Source organism: Ostrea edulis, chromosome 1 (genome assembly GCF_947568905.1).
Source record: "Ostrea edulis chromosome 1, xbOstEdul1.1, whole genome shotgun sequence".
In the NCBI taxonomy this organism is placed as follows: domain Eukaryota; kingdom Metazoa; phylum Mollusca; class Bivalvia; order Ostreida; family Ostreidae; genus Ostrea; species Ostrea edulis.
Genome location: NC_079164.1, coordinates 15,340,651 through 15,358,102, shown reverse-complemented (window position 1 = coordinate 15,358,102; position 17,452 = coordinate 15,340,651). Strand labels below are relative to the sequence as shown.

Sequence of the window (17,452 nt, the reverse complement as noted above, 5' to 3'; positions counted from 1 at the left end):
AAAACCCCTGCTGGACTCGAACCTGTGACCTACAGTTCAGCACTCGGTATTCTAACCTACTGAGCTACTCGGATAGGTATTTAAAAGGAAAAGTCTAATATTGCTGATATCGATTTTTTCATCCATGTTTTTAAAGGAAGTCGGCCATTATGACGATGTAGAGTACTACCTTAAGATATCTTAATTAAATATGACTTCAAAATTAACTCGTCATCATGAAGGAATGTACAATTGAAATGCATATTGTCAGTTTGGTCTGATCTAAAAAGAAAATTATGATAAAAAATAGGACAATTTCCTTAATATCTTCTGCGGTATGATACCTTTGATGCTTGTGACAAGTTGATTTCTTGTTTGTAATGTATGTGAACTGTAATGTGATGAACTTCTGGCACACTGTTTCATTTAGGAAAAGTTGTGGTGCACTTCTGGCACACCATGTATTGCTAGCGGCATTAGCTGCACACTTCTGGCAAACAGCTCTAGCACCCCGATTTGTTTGCTGCAAGCTTTCGGAAAATTTGCAAACTTTGCATTTTGGCAAGGGTAGTATATATGTAGGGGGAATCATATTTTAGAAAAGAAACAAGATTCTTTGTTTACACATGACAAAATGTCCTTTACTATATTTAGATATTTTAAACTAATGAAGATGGTTAGAATTTTTCATAAATGCAGAAAGTACCATTTTTAACGAGGGGGGGGGGGGGGGGGGCAGATTTTTTTCCATTTGCTGCATATTTATACCTGACCATCTGAAAATGTTTTTTTGTAAGCTTATCTTGAATTGTTCACTATTAAGAGTAATAAATCTGTTTTTAAAATTTCCTACATAAAATAATTTACTAAAAACAAAATTTCCATTTCATAAAACATCTCCATATGAGTGAAAAATTCTTGAGTGGGGCGTCAAACAATTAATATACAATTAATCAATCCATTTCATAAAACTCTTTAGAATTTGTATTAAATTGAAAGAGAAAATTGATTAGTTGTTAATAAAATTGATGGCTTGCAGTGTAATGCGGCAGTGCCTGAGAAACTAAAGATAAATATTTTTCTTGGCCCATCAGCCAATTTTTACAAAATTAGCATTTAGGATCATTTGTAAATTTTCTATCCCCTGTCCCCCTTTGGAAGGATTTAGACCTTGAATATGATGATGTCTTTGAATTGAGCAAGGAAGTATCCACCAAAATTGTGAAATAAGTGACCATGCAAGTAATTTTTTGTGTTTGTGTCCCAGGGTAGGGCTAAATGGCTTATGACCCGATTACATCTTTGAATATCTACTTTACTCCTGATGATGTAGCAGATAAACTGGATGCACATGCAGTTCAAGGTCCTGCAAGCTAAAGTTCAGCTGATATTTACGGATCACTACCCCGTCCTTCCAGTCAACTGCATGTCGTAGAAAGAGGTCACAAACCTACACTTATCACACATATAGGCTGCTTTTGACAAGCAATGTCTCATAACCCTGAGGCATTGCCATTTAACTAAGGTCAAGGTCATTGATACAAAAAATATGTTCTGGTCACCACTTTATATTGTAGAAATATAGACATCAAAAGCTCCTACTGGCATACAATTTGTTCATGGACAAGGTCATTTGATCTAGTTCATGTTTTTGTCATGGCTCACAGCTTTGTACTTGGAACATTGAGTAACTAATACTTTATACAAATATTGCTTGTCTTGATCCTGAACAAGTTTAATTTAACCAAAGTTAATGTTGCCAGTATAGAGTAAAAACTGAATAATAACTTTGTAATGGAGATTGAGTCTTTAAATGCTCATACTTTGCATAAAAGTTTCATATGTCCAGACAATGGCACAATTAAGGTCATTTGGTCAAACTTGATTGTAAGCAAAGTCAGAATACCAGTCTGTATTTATGACAGACCTTTTAATCTTGTAGTGGCCAGTCAATAAACACTGAGTCATGACCTTGAACCAAGGTCATTTGACTGGGATGAAGACTGAAAATAAAAAGTTCAAAATACTTGTCCATGCAATAACATTACAAGTAATGATCATTGCTTTTGATCACAACATTTGAAATGCACACTTATCATTGGCATGCAAAACTTCCAATTTCTTTGTGTGGTGTTACTAAGGTGACCATTAAGGCCCATAAGCCTCTTGTTTAAAAAACTGTTGCTAAAAGTTGTAATAAGAGTCATCTTGCAAGTCTAAACCACTTGTACAACCTACAGTGATCGACCGAGAGCCTGCCAGGTTACTCCTCTCAAAGATACTGGTCAGTCCAAATAAATGGCCATGTGCATCCATTATTTACTTTTCCAAGGTTCTTTACAAATTGTAGATGTTCTATGTCAATGTTAGATTTCACCAAGGACCACTCAATATATTTAAATACTTGATGCTGGTACTGTTTGGGAATTAAAACTGTGTGTAGTCTGGATTCCATTGTTTTGATTTGTCTAAAATGGTGGGGCTTTAAAGACCTTGTATGGTCAAAGTTTGCAGGAGTTTTCTTTACTGACTATAGCTCATAGTAATTGATAGAAATCAATATACAAGTTCCTGGTAGGCGTAGAGTTGGTCGGCCAATGCTATCGTGGAGAGAGCTGACGGAGAAAGATCGAAGAGAATGGAAGCTCTCTACTGCTGACCCTCATGACAAAAAAAATGGAGATTTGAGGCGAGATCTGCCATGCGTGCAGCCAGCCAGATACCTGGAAGGAGGCCCACTAGTGTGGACAATACCCGCATACATCTGCACGTAATAAAAAGGAACCAACAACAAAAAGTCATTCACCGAGTTATTTTGTTTATGAACTTTAAATATATATTTCCACAATGTCATACATTATTTTGTATAAATTAAATCTACAATAATGAGATATATAACTTTAAACACACATTAACATTAAGAATGAGATACATCAATATACATATCAATAGCTGTCAGATATATAAATACACATATCATCAGCTATAATGATATATCATATAAATAAATACACATATATCATCAAATATAATGATATATCATATAAGACTAAATACACATATTATCATGTTATCGACATTAATGATTGAAGGCTTTGATATTGCAATTATTCAGTTTAATGTATGCACATGGCTACACCTAAAGCTCTTGGTGAACTAGATATTTTATAAAAGCTTTAAAAACAAAGTCTGTGGACCAAAATGCTCATCCGAGTCACTTTCTTCTTGCAGACATGATTATTTTCAAAAACGTTGGAGTTAAATTATTGAGGTTCCATATCTTACCGAAGCCCTGTCTGCCATCAAACAACTGGTGTAGTATTGTGACTAGAAGATTTCATGTCCTATTGTGATATTAAGAGCTTTCTATAGGCACACTGGAATGTTCACTGCACAAAAGTGTTTGCATTTCATCTCGAAAAATAGTAGATTTGTTGTTCCATAGAAGATTTTTAAGTTGAACTTCTATTTTGATGCCAAGTTTGGGTTTCAATCTCTGCATCTAGCTACACGAGGCTGCATCTCTATTTTGACAAATTATAACAGAATTTGCAGTATATCATTCAGAATATAGAATTTGTACTTATCTGTTTCAAAATCAAAATGTACTATTTACTTTTTAACAGTCTGAAGAAATTTCCAGTAAACAAAACCTACGGTTTCTGGTCATTTTGACAAATAGTATTGCTCGTGAGAACTCGAAAAAAAAAAAAACTTTCTCGGACATCCTCCCACACAAAACTAAAACCTTTCTGTAACCCTGCTCTGGTGTTGGGGACCTAATGTATAATACATGTACATAATTTTTGTGGTGTCATTATCAAATAAATGATGTAGTGATAAGAAAAAACATTGCAACAAGTATTCTTCAGTTTTATATCCCAATTACATAGTTCTATCTTGGAATGTGCTTTAGAGGGTAGAAAACATTCATTGTCACACATGATAGTTCTTTATAGAATGCATACAACTTCAGATCAAATCACAACACAGTTCTCAGTCTTTTACGTAATGAAGTACATGCAGTCCCTGTCTGACAGCTAACAATGGTCTAATGTTCGATATAATAACTGTGAAACATCACGAGTCTGTGAGATTTGTCAATGAATAAATGTAAAGATATCATACAGTCATAAAAAATTGATCAGATTCCGTAGTTGCTCATCCATTGAAATGTGTGCACACCTGAAGTATGACACATAACAACTGGCAGTAATGTGCATGATGAAGCAAAAGAATTTACTAAAGCTTACACTACAAACCATTGACAAAAAAATAAGCTAAATGCATCAAAAAATCGATAGTAAAAAAATGTCCAGGAATTCCGCAGCTCAACCTATTATCAAAGTGACATCATGTAATAGCCATAGTTACAACTTCTGGTTATATATTTTTTTCTACTGTTGAATGTTTTTTGCAGTGAACATTTCTGAGATCAAGTGACACTTCAGTGGTAGTGTCAGCTGAGTTTCCATTATAACAACATAACTGGTCTCATGAGCGACTTCTTCGAAATAATAGACATTACAAATACGACTTTTGTCTGAAGCTGATCAGTGGTTCTGTTTCACTTCCTGTGCTGCGGCCAGAGAGACCTGAACGGTTTATAATGGATGTGCTTGATCTGTTTGAATCAGTGGTTTCAACAGCGGAGTGGAAGATATTCAGTCGCAGTTGCTGGCTGCTGGGAACTCCCCAGAACACCAGCGTGGCTAAGACAGCCTGCAGGGGATTGGTCACTGCCTGGAATTACAAAAAACAGCGGTCAAGACAGAACAAAGAGCACAAGGTGTAATATCTCAATAACACTACAAACATTTTTACATAAAATACAAAAAAAATTTCTTCTCATGTATTTCACAAAAGAATACTTTTCGTTTATTTATACAACAAAGTTAAGTTGTTCACTAAATTTCGATCCAAATGCCAAAATGTCCAGATTTACAATGTTTACGATGGACAATATGGACAATTATAAAATCACTGTTACCATGAGAATGAAGAAAGCCAGGATGCTCTTCTCGTCAGGAATGAACGTTGTAGCTGCAGCCTTAGACTTCAACAGTAAGCCAGCATTAACCAGGTTAGGGAACCAGCTAAAAGAAAAGACGTAATTAATCTATTGAGGTTGTACAATTTTGTTACTAAATCAAAGTAATCATATATCAAGTTTGATCAATTTTTATCATTCTAAAAACAAGGGCCTTAAACTATATCAACTCATAACTCAGAAAAAAAAATTTAATGGACCAGAACAATATTCAAACTTGATCGATCTGAAACTTGTCATGATAAAACAAGGTTATAGCAAACTTCCAGGGCCAACAAAAAACAATTCATTATAACCAAACTTCGGTGTATCCAATGTAATTTTTCGTTATTTTCCTTTCATGGAAGAATAAATATCACTTTGCAATAAGCATGAATTCATTAGAAACATGTTTATTATACGCACGTTTTACTATATTTCTATCTAAAACTTCGAACCCTTCTTGCCAAAAAAGGGGTCATGGGTTAAACTATTCAAATCTGCACTAATGAGAATGCTTACTTATTAAACTGACATAAATAATTTTTTAACCTCATAACATGTTTTGTGCCATGTGTAACTTCATCCAAAATGTGAAAAAAGTTAACACACACAAAGAAAAAAGCAAAGTTTATGTAACCTTAGTTCAGATGACCAAAGAAAGATAGGCAATTAAAAGTTCCCGGACTTCTGTAAAGTTAGACTCACCAAATAAAGTACACAATCACAATGAGGTAGAACTTAGTGTGAATGGCGTCCACTAACTTCCTCTCAGATGAGGTGTACCGGCCGTAGTGCCAGATCAGGGCACGCTTTGCTGAAAGACAAATAAGTCACACCATCAGTTGCACAGTAGTAGTGATGCCTTCACTTTGAATGGTCTAATTTACCTATGGTTTAAAACTGTCACAGTGACATACCTGATTTTCCAGCCTGGTAGAATATGACTGGATTGCAGATCATCACCATGACAATCGGCAACAGAAAGAGGATGTATACAATGGCCGATTTTGTAGTGGTCAGTCTGAAACACCTAGAATATGCAACAGAGAATAATAATTTACACATGTAAAACTTTGAATAGCAAACAGAGGTAATGAGAGGAATGATGACTTACTGGAAGAAGCCTTGATTTACTGTTGAAAACCCTGACAGTATTGATCTACTGTTAGAAACCCTGACTTACTGTTGGAAACCCTGACTTACTGTTGGAAACCTTGACAGTACTGATTTAGTATTGGAAACCCTGACAGTACTGATTTACTGATGGAAACCCTGACAGTACTAATTTACTGTTGGAAACCCTGACAATATTGATTTACTGTTGGAAACCCTGACAGTACTGATTTACTGTTGGAAACCCTAACTTACTATTGGAAACCCTGACAGTACTGATTTACTGTTGGAAACCCTGACAGTATTGATTTACTGTTGGAAACCCTGACTTACTGTTGGAAACCCTGCCAGTACTGATTTACTGTTGGAAACCCTGACTTACTGTTGGAAACCCTGACAGTACTGATTTACTGTTGGAAACCTTGACAGTACTGACTTACTGTTAGAAACCCTGACTTACTGTTGGAAACCCTGACAGTACTGATTTACTGTTGGAAACCTTGACAGTACTGACTTACTGTTGGAAACCCTGACAGCACTGATTTACTACTGAAAACCCTGACAGTACTGATTTACTATTGGAAACCCTGACAGTATTGATTTACTATTGGAAACCCTGGCAGTACTGACTTACTGTTGGAAACCCTGACAGTGCTAATTTACTGTTGGAAATCCTGCCAGTACTGATTTACTGTTGGAAACCTTGACAGTACTGATTTACTGTTGAAAACCCCGACAGTACTGATCTACTGTTGAAAACCCTGACTTACTGTTGGAAACCCTGACAGTACTGATTTACTGTTGGAAACCTTGACAGTACTGATTTACTGTTGAAAACCCCGACAGTACTGATCTACTGTTGAAAACCCTGACTTACTGTTGGAAACCCCGACAGTACTGATTTACTGTTGGAAACCCTGACAGTGCTGATTTACTGTTGGAAACCCTGACAGTATTGATTTACTGTTGAAAACCCTGACTTACTGTTGGAAACCCTGATAGTACTGATTTACTGTTGGAAACCCTGACCGTACTGATTTACTGTTGAAAACCCTGACAATACTGATTTACTGTTGAAAACCCGACAGTACTGATCTACTGTTGAAAACCCTAACTTACTGTTGGAAACCCTGACAGTACTGATTTACTGTTGGAAACCCTTGTAGTACTGATTTACTGTTGAAAACCCTGACAATACTGATCACTGTTGAAAACCCTGACTTACTGTTGGAAACCCGGACTGTACTGATTTACTGTTGAAAACCCTGACAGTATTGATCTACTGTTGGAAACCCTGACTTACTGTTGGAAACCCTGACTTACTGTTGGAAACAGTACCTATTTACTGTTGGAAACCCCGACAGTACTGACTTACTATTGGAAACCCTGACAGTACTGATTTACTGTTGGAAACCCTAACAGTACTGATTTACAGTTGGAAACTCTGACTTACTGTTGGAAACCCTGACAATATTGATTTACTGTTGGAAACCCTGACAGTACTGATTTACTGTTGGAAACCTTGACAGTACTGACATACTGTTGGAAACCCTGACAGTGTTGATTTACTGTTGGAAACCCTGACAGTACTAATTTACTATTGGAAACCCTGACAATATTGACTTACTGTTGGAAACCCTGACAGTACTAATTTACTGTTGGAAATCCTGACAGTACTGATTTACTGTTGGAAACCTTGAAAGTACTGATTTAATGTTGAAAACCCCGACAGTACTGATCTACTGTGAAAACCCTGACTTACTGTTGGAAACCCTGACAGTACTGATTTACTGTTGGAAACCCTGACAGTACTGGTTTACTGTTGGAAACCCTGACAGTACTGATTTACTGTTGGAAACCTTGATAGTACTGATTTACTGTTGGAAACCCTGACTTACTGTTGGAAACCCCGACAGTACTGATCTACTGTGAAAACCCTGACTTACTGTTGGAAACCCTGACAGTACTGATTTACTGTTGGAAACCCTGACAGTACTGATTTACTGTTGGAAACCCTGACAGTACCGGTTTACTGTTGGAAACCCTGACAGTACTGATTTACTGTTGGAAACCCTGACTTACTGTTGGAAACCTTGATAGTACACCAATACAGCAGCAGATCCCATCAAAATCCCTGGGATAAAGAATCCCACAAAGATTTTCAGGCTGGATGTCCTAAAACAGCAAACATAATTAATTAACAGGATGTATATTGGCCACTATTGAATACAACAAGAGGTACTGTGAGCAATGCTCACTAAGAATACCCCCCGCTTACCCCAATCTCCCAAAGGGTGTTGGTAATAGGTATAAACTACCTCTTTTCTGAGTGTAAAAAACAAATGGCATGACAAACCGAACCATATTGCTACTTCGCTGTCCAGTGCGCGTGACCTTTGATCTTTTGACCCCAAAATCGATAGGGAACATCTTCATCCCATGGGTAGTCCATATGTATGATATGGTGACTGTAGGTGGAAAGGATAACGCTTTAGAGCCCGGAAACCATATTGCTACTTCGATGTCCAGTGCGCTTGACCTTTGACCTTTTGACCCCAAAATCGATAGGGAACATCTTCATCCCATGGGTAGTCCATATATATGATATGGTGACGGTAGGTGGAAAGGATAATGCTTTAGAGCCCGGAAACCATTGCGTCTACAGACGGACGGACAGACAGACGGACAACCCGATTCCAGTATACCCCCCCCCCCCCCCACAACTTGTTGCGGGGGGTATAATTACAGTCCTATGTGCACACCACTATGTACTTAACATAAATTTACTGCCCAATGTACAGATCACTACTGAATACAGATTTACAGCCCAGTGTACTACTAGTGAATATAGATTTACAGCACAGTGTACTACCTATGGAATACAGATTTACAGTACAGTGTACTACCTATGGAATACAGATTTACAGCCCAGTGTACTACTAGTGAATACAGATTTACAGCACAGTGTACTACCAGTGAATACAGATTTACAGCACAGTGTACTACTAGTGAATACAGATTTACAGCACAGTGTACTACCAGTGAATACAGATTTACAGCACAGTGTACTACTAGTGAATACAGATTTACAGTACAGTGTACTACCTATGGAATACAGATTTACAGCCCAGTGTACTACTAGTGAATACAGATTTACAGCACAGTGTACTACTTATTGAATACAGATTTACAGCACAGTGTACTACTACTGAATACAGATTTACAGCCCAGTGTACTACTAGTGAATATAGATTTACAGCACAGTGTACTACCTATGGAATACAGATTTACAGTACAGTGTACTACCTATGGAATACAGATTTACAGCCCAGTGTACTACTAGTGAATACAGATTTACAGCACAGTGTACTACTAGTGAATACAGATTTACAGCACAGTGTACTACCTATGGAATACAGATTTACAGCACAGTGTACTACTTATTGAATACAGATTTACAGCACAGTGTACTACTAGTGAATACAGATTTACAGCACAGTGTACTACCTATGGAATACAGATTTACAGCACAGTGTACTACTTATTGAATACAGATTTACAGCACAGTGTACTACTAGTGAATACAGATTTACAGCACAGTGTACTACTAGTGAATACAGATTTAAAGCACAGTGTACAACTAGTGAATACAGATTTACAGCACAGTGTACTACTTATTGAATACAGATTTACAGCACAGTGTACAACTAGTGAATACAGATTTACAGCACAGTGTACTACTTATTGAATACAGATTTACAGCACAGTGTACTACCAGTGAATACAGATTTACAGCACAGTGTACTACTAGTGAATACAGATTTAAAGCACAGTGTACAACTAGTGAATACAGATTTACAGCACAGTGTACTACCAGTGAATACAAATTTACAGCACAGTGTACTACTAGTGAATACAGATTTAAAGCACAGTGTACAACTAGTGAATACAGATTTACAGCACAGTGTACTACTTATTGAATACAGATTTACGGCACAGTGTACTACTAGTGAATACAGATTTAAAGCACAGTGTACTACTTATTGAATACAGATTTACAGCACAGTGTACTACTTATTGAATACAGATTTACAGCACAGTGTACTACCAGTGAATACAGATTTACAGCACAGTGTACAACTAGTGAATACAGATTTACAGCACAGTGTACTACTAGTGAATACAGATTTACAGCACAGTGTACTACCAGTGAATACAGATTTACAGCACAGTGTACTACTAGTGAATACAGATTTACAGCACAGTGTACTACTTATTGAATACAGATTTACAGCCCAGTGTACTACTAGTGAATACAGATTTACAGTCCTGTATACAGGTCACTATATGATGAATACTGATTTACAGGTCACTATGTAATGATTACAGGTTCCAAAACGAGTCTTAACTAACAAATCTATACTCACAGCTCCCTGTTGTTAGACACCATATATGCTTCAATGGCATACACCAAATGCCAGAAATGATTGCAGGTGAAGAAATACAGGATAAACACCTGTCATAGAATACAACAATTTTGTTTATTAAGGTAAATCAAACGACTGAAATAGTTGTATGACTCTTTAAAATTATCATTTCACACTCTAGTTTTCACAAGTATTGCCTACTACATATACGCATTAACAACAAATTATTACTGAATGTAATGTTCAGATTCTGAAAGCTAGTGACATGTTTCATTAAGTCAGTTTCGTGATTGGATTTGTCTGTAAAACTCACATTGCTGATGAGACAGAAGTAGTGACTGACATCCATACATGTTTTCTTTGTATCTGGGAAGGCGTGGCTTAACCAGACAGCTGACCGTATAAGTAAACCTGTTAACAGAGAGGTGTTCCCATTATATCACAGCCAGCTGAGAGATAAAATCAACTGCAGTTATCGAACAGCATGTCATGTTTACTACACCTTCCCTGTGAAATACAAATACACCTTTCTTGTGAAATAAAAATACACTTTTCATGTGAAATACAAATACACCTTTCATGTGAAATACAAATGTAATGTGTTTTGTAGGTTCGACCACGAATGAAGTAGATATATATATAATTTTCCTTACGCTACTTGGCGTATTCTACTGATTGGATTTAAATAAAATAATAGAACAGAATCAATAATAATCAACAACACAATGATTTAAACTGATCTTCTATATTTATCTGGTTTTTCTCTCTGTTATCTCTCTGTGCTCTGAGCCTAGGTCTGAAACTTACATTTGAGCCTTAGCTCCCAGACCTATTTCTAAACACTGGGTTTCAAACACCCTATTAATACACTTTGCTCCTTTTTATTCAGCAAGAATTTATGATTCCCAAATGGTCCGTCTTCAGCAATTTGAGACACCGCAAATGAGTAGTCATAAATACCTTACCTCCAAGCACGTCTTCACTATATGACGACTTCTTCCAGAATGAACAACCGATCTTGAATAAGACCGCTTTATATAGTTTCCCTAAATCTGCGTTTGGAACATTGTCCGAACACAGGAGATAACATATGATTAAAAAAAGAATAATTCAACCTTGATTATCTAATTTGCATATGATTAACTTGATCAATGGAATTTCACTACACAAATAAACCTTTCTTGCACTGAAATAAAAATACACCTTTCATGTGAAATTTAAATACACCTTTCTTGTTTAACAAGCATTCTGAGAGTATTGCATGGCAATACATAGTCCCCTACCGGTTGCAAAAATTACTGTACCACAACAATATTCAAAGTTCATTATATAGATTATGGTAAAGGGAAAAATTGGGGAACCAGGATAGGAATGGTTGGAAATCATTACTATTATTCAAGTAAAGACCAGGAAAACAGACAAATTTATAATTAGGTTTAGGTCTTTAACCAATTCCCCCCTTAGTTCAAAAGTTTATTTTATCTGAATTTTCCCATAGTTAAACATGTTCAAAATAGTTACTCAGATCAGAGACATATATAATCTGCTCAGATGTAAACATGATCATGAAACACAAGTACTGTGCATTCATACAAAGAAAAAGAAAATGGCCGTGACAAAATGGACCTATGTCATTAACATAATTCTATCACAATTTTCAATTTATAAACAACAGTTGTCAAAAGAATTATAGACAACAAGAGCTCACCAGAAAGATTCAAATTCTCAAAGAACACTACATAGTCCACATGTCAGATTAATGCAAGGAGTCTTCCAGGCAAAATTTTATCAAACAGGTTCATGTAATTCATACACAGGGGCATCTTATCCGCTCTGTTCTCTATCACACATATATAAATACAATGTATTTATATATGTGTGATAGAGAACAGAGCGGATAAGATGCCCCTGTGATTCATACATACCATTTCATTAAATTCATTGAAATAAACAAAGATTTTATGAAGTTAAAATAATTTTCGCTAGCCAAGGGTTTTCACTCCACTCTGTTCCCCATAAAGTTCTAGCTAGCTGATCTACATACAAGTTACCGGTGACAGTGTCTCAGTCTATAGACCGTTCGTTTTGAATGGGAGGTTGTGATTCTTTTGAATGAGACCCAAAATCCAAGGTTCCATGTTGTGGCAAATGTTGATATGTTAAAGAACCATTACTGCTACGGCCATTTATAGCACATGTACAATGCATACTGTGGAATCACTTTAATTTGTGGGGGCCACTGTTCGTGGGTAAGCATAATTTGTCTGGTTCGTGGGGAAGTAATTTCATGAGTGAGTGATATGATTTCACTAGTGAAATCATTGTTATGTAGGATGGGGTTTGTGAAAAGGAAAGGAACAAAAGTCGTTAAAACTGTGTCTTGACAATTAATATCTAAAATTATTGTCCCTTATGTAAATGACATATAAAGGGTAAACCTGCCACTAGGTCGCATTAATCAGAAAGCAATTACCAGTTTTTGGTGTCTTTGTAGCAGATAGGACCAAGTTTCTATGAAAAAAATTGAAAGAAAACAACAATCAGCCGGGGTCTGCATCGATAAGCTACAGTCACTGGACGTTGAAGTAAACTCTGACAACAAGGAACACTTGAAATCATGGTGTCATGAGTGGTACGCTGCACAGGTTTTCAAGGCCTTAGATGAAACAAACAGGATTGGTCTAAAAACTTCATCCCTGAAGCCAATTCATGCGCACTTGGTCATAAATACCCACAAAAAAATATCACAGAAAACGGAAGTAATCAAAGGGGCTTTCAAATGTGCTGAACTTTGAAAACAATGAATGCATTAATTAAATTTTGAGTACATTGTGGGTATTGGTTTAAATAATTAAAGAGTTCAAAATAAACAATTCCATTGTTTTGTGCTTACATTTAACCACTTCATCGAAAGAAAAATAACAGGATTACTGATGTAACGATCAAATTCAATACATCTTTATCGGAAGTATAATTTTGATGATCAAGAATTCATTTTAAAAAATGTTAAAGACATGTGAATTTGTGGATAAGAGTGACCCATGAAATCCACGAACATCAATCCCCCTCGAACAGTGATGATTCCACAGTAGGTCTGACCTTGTTGCATTTTACCTACAGCAGGTGCATTTTACCTACAGCAGGTGAATTTTACCTACAGCAGGTGCATTTTACCTACAGCAGGAGCATTTTACCTACAGCAGGTGCATTTTACCTACAACAGGAGCATTTTACCTACAGCAGGTGAATTTTACCTACAGCAGGTGCATTTTACCTACAGCAGGAGCATTTTACCTACAGCAGGAGCATTTTACCTACAGCAGGTGAATTTTACCTACAGCAGGAGCATTTTACCTACAGCAGGAGCATTTTACCTACAGCAGGAGCATTTTACCTACAGCAGGTGCATTTTACCTACAGCTGGTGCATTTCAATATGAATGAAAAATTTCTCAAAGAGATGTAAAACAAACAAAAACACAGAAGCTTTACTAATGACAGAGGCTTACAACAGTCTACAGTACTGCAAAAATGACAACCTGGACACTCATCCAGAAAATATAGGGGAGATGCAGTGTCTGAATTGCAACTAGCTGTGTACACCCATAGATGTAATGTTCATGTATATATAAACAGTGTTTGAAATTGGTTTAAAACTTGGTATAGACCACGGGTCTATGCCAAAACAGGATGACATAGACCTCATCGAATTGGCATAGACTGCAACATTGAAAACAAATAACACAAATTCAAAACATTATTTACTTCTAATGTATACTTAGAAAGCATATTTCCTTTCCATTCCCATAACAATTAGTGATGGGCAATCGGGAAAATAAATTTAATCGATGATCGGATTAATCGGATGTACCTTTTCGATTGATTAATCGAAAAATAATCGAATTTTAATGATTTCAAATTTATGGCATATATATATTAAATTTACTTTATGTTTTACCCTAGATATTAAGTTAATTAAAATAAAATCATTAGATTGATTGTATCTTGTTTCACTCATATGGAGACGTCCAAAATCATAATTAGAAATTTGAAGTTAATCCCATACTTTCGATTTTATTTTCCCGGGATAGAGATTGATCTGTTCTTATGGGTTCATTATCCCTTGCTTGTTGTAAGAGGCAAAATTCGAGGCCCCGTGAAACAACAGGTGTGGCACGATAAAGATCCCTCCCTGTTAAAAGACTGTAAGGACAGTGCATAGGCCTAAATGTTGAAGGCCTTTACCGGCAATGGTGTCGTCTCCATATGAGTGAGAGATTCTCAAGAGAAACGTTAAACAATATTCAATCATTCAATCTTATCGGATGATGCAGCTTCGTCAGCCATTTTTGATTTTAGATAAGTCGCGGTAGGAATATTCGTATTATTAAAAAAAAAATTCCGATGTCGGCGATTTTCGATTTTCAAAATGACAATCGATTATTCACATCGTTTCAGTTATAGCGACCGACAATCGAAAGTCGGTGACAATCGGTACATCACTAATAACAATGTCCTCCTTTCCTCATAACGTTTATCAGATGTCGACTTTTGCTTTAAATCTAGAAAATCGGCATAGACAATTTGGTCTATCCCATACAATTGGCATAGACTGGTGTCATTTGACATAGACACCTATCGGTCTATGATTAATTTCGAACACTGTATAAACCACTACTGTTACTAAAAGAATGTTGCTGCAAAAACCATAACCTGGTCACAATTTTGAAAATATAGGTCGGAGGCAGCGTCTGAGTTCTGGTTATGTGCATCCATGGAATTTGAACTACAGAAAATTTTTAGTCCTTGAGGAATGGACTTGCTACAAACACTAAAAAGAGGGCAGCTCATGTATAATGGTGAAAGTAATATACAGAATAATTAAACATTTTAAAAAATGGATGGTTACATCAAATTGAAAACATTAATTGATACTGACCCTTTCTGTAACTTATAACTACTGCTATCCTTACCAAGAACAGCCAACACATTGACCACCACTACACTCTTGATGATGGTGTTGAGATTCGGTCCTACTAAGATTCGATTTTTACTCTGGAACACTTCAGAGTTATTCTCTTTCCGAGGCCAAACGAGGAACAGAACAAAGAGGAGGCTGATGGAACAGAATATGATCGAGACGATATTGATGACCTCACCAGCGGTTTGTCCCTCCTGATCATCATGATCTTTTGTTACATTGTATGCTAAACAACATTTAGATAAAAATCCTGCGGATGCCATCGTTTGCTCCGTGTTGTGTTTAAAATACCTATTAAGGTGTTACACTGCAGATGATGTGCTTGCATATGGTTCACTTATGGTCCTCGTATGCCCGAGACAGAATATAATCTTTAAAACATCACACCATGATGTGCATATTTCAGCTAATTTCCTATGTCACTTGTTGCTGGGGGTTTTCCTCGATGACTGCACTGAAAACGATATCAAAGATGTTTAAATGAAAGCATGTGCACTAAATTCTACTATTTAATTTCTAAAACCTGCGAATATGTTCAAGTCAGACGTTAGCATTTCAATAGTAATTTAATTCAGAATGTTTACCTGATTTTAAAAACAATTAATAATGTACAAATAAAAACAAGTAAGCTACATTACTGTTGGTCTCACCTTGGTATATTTTCTCAAGGCAACAGGTGTCCGTCATGTGATGATTCGGTCTGTCAATTTGCAAAACAAAGTATCCCACCCCAGACTGTACTTAATTCTCGTACCACGGGATCACCTTTTACAAATTCGTGCAAACTTACTCGCTGAGTAAGGCATTTTAAACGTTTGTCTAAACTGTTATGTAACAGAAACAGGATCTAATAACAAATCTCGAGTAAACTAGACTGCTAAATCCCGATCCCGAACCTAAATTGGGTGTTTTTGTTTCTATGTCACACGTTTTAGGTCATGTGCCACTAATTTTGGCCAATGCTTTGCCCTCGAGGCTGAGCCTACCGAGACGAACAAATACTTCCGTTTTTACTCGAAAATTACGTGTTTAAACCGGGAAACTTTTATAAATGTGAAAGTTATATATATATATATGCGTTCATTCGAAAGAATTCATGGTTTGCATTTATAAATTACGTAATATAATCAGAGATTTTAAAACTTGATATGATCAATTTATTTGAAGAGAGCATGTTCAATGCAGTTATAGAGCGTATCAATTCAGGAATGAAGATATTGATTATTTGAAGAGATCTCTAATTGAATTGTTGCCCACGTCAAATAAATTGGTGATATCTTAAAATAATGAAAGATATCTACATTTATTTGAGTTTTACAGAAGATGATAGGTGCCATATGGAGCGCCAAATTAACATAAACTCAAATAATTGAAGATTTCTTCAATTATTTGAAGATATCATCAATTCATTTGATGCGAGCAACAATTGAATTAAAGATCTCTTCAAATAATTAATGATATCTTCAATTCTGAATTATTGCGCGCATTAATTGAATTGATGAGATCATTAATTCTTCAACTGAATTGATGCGCGCTTCAATTGAATTAATGATCTCTTCAAATGAATTAATGATATCAACAATTGAATTGATCAATGCGCGCTACAATTCAATTGAAGAGAGTAATAATTGATATAATGCGCGCATTAATTCATTTGATGAGAGCAATAATTGATTTAATGCGCGCATTAATTCAAGTATTGCTCTCTTCAATTGAATTAATGATATCTTTAATTCATTTGAAGAGAGCAATAATTCTTTTTGAGATCTAGAGCAACTATATAATTAAAGATATCTTCAATTCAACATATCCACAATTGAATTAATGATATCTTTAATTGAATTGTTGCTCTCTTTAAAAGAATTGATGCGCGCATTAATTCCTTATACAAAATCATTGTAAATGATTTAAAGATATCTTC

The 17,452-nt window shown here is 36.0% G+C and overlaps 1 protein-coding gene across 1 annotated transcript; it reads right to left on the bottom strand.

Annotated features, from left to right (window-relative positions):
• Positions 1-2,780: 2,780 nt before the first annotated feature.
• On the bottom strand, positions 2,781-16,455 carry LOC125660369 (G-protein coupled receptor 143-like). Its single transcript, XM_048892173.2, has 9 exons — positions 16,182-16,455; positions 15,524-15,985; positions 10,865-10,962; positions 10,552-10,640; positions 8,207-8,299; positions 5,929-6,041; positions 5,717-5,825; positions 4,970-5,075; positions 2,781-4,722 (listed from the first exon to the last, which is right to left on the bottom strand). The coding sequence occupies exons 2-9, from the start codon at positions 15,792-15,794 to the stop codon at positions 4,504-4,506; spliced, it is 1,098 nt and encodes a 365-aa protein (XP_048748130.2). The 5' UTR covers positions 15,795-15,985; positions 16,182-16,455; the 3' UTR covers positions 2,781-4,503.
• Between the last annotated feature and the right edge of the window lie 997 nt (positions 16,456-17,452).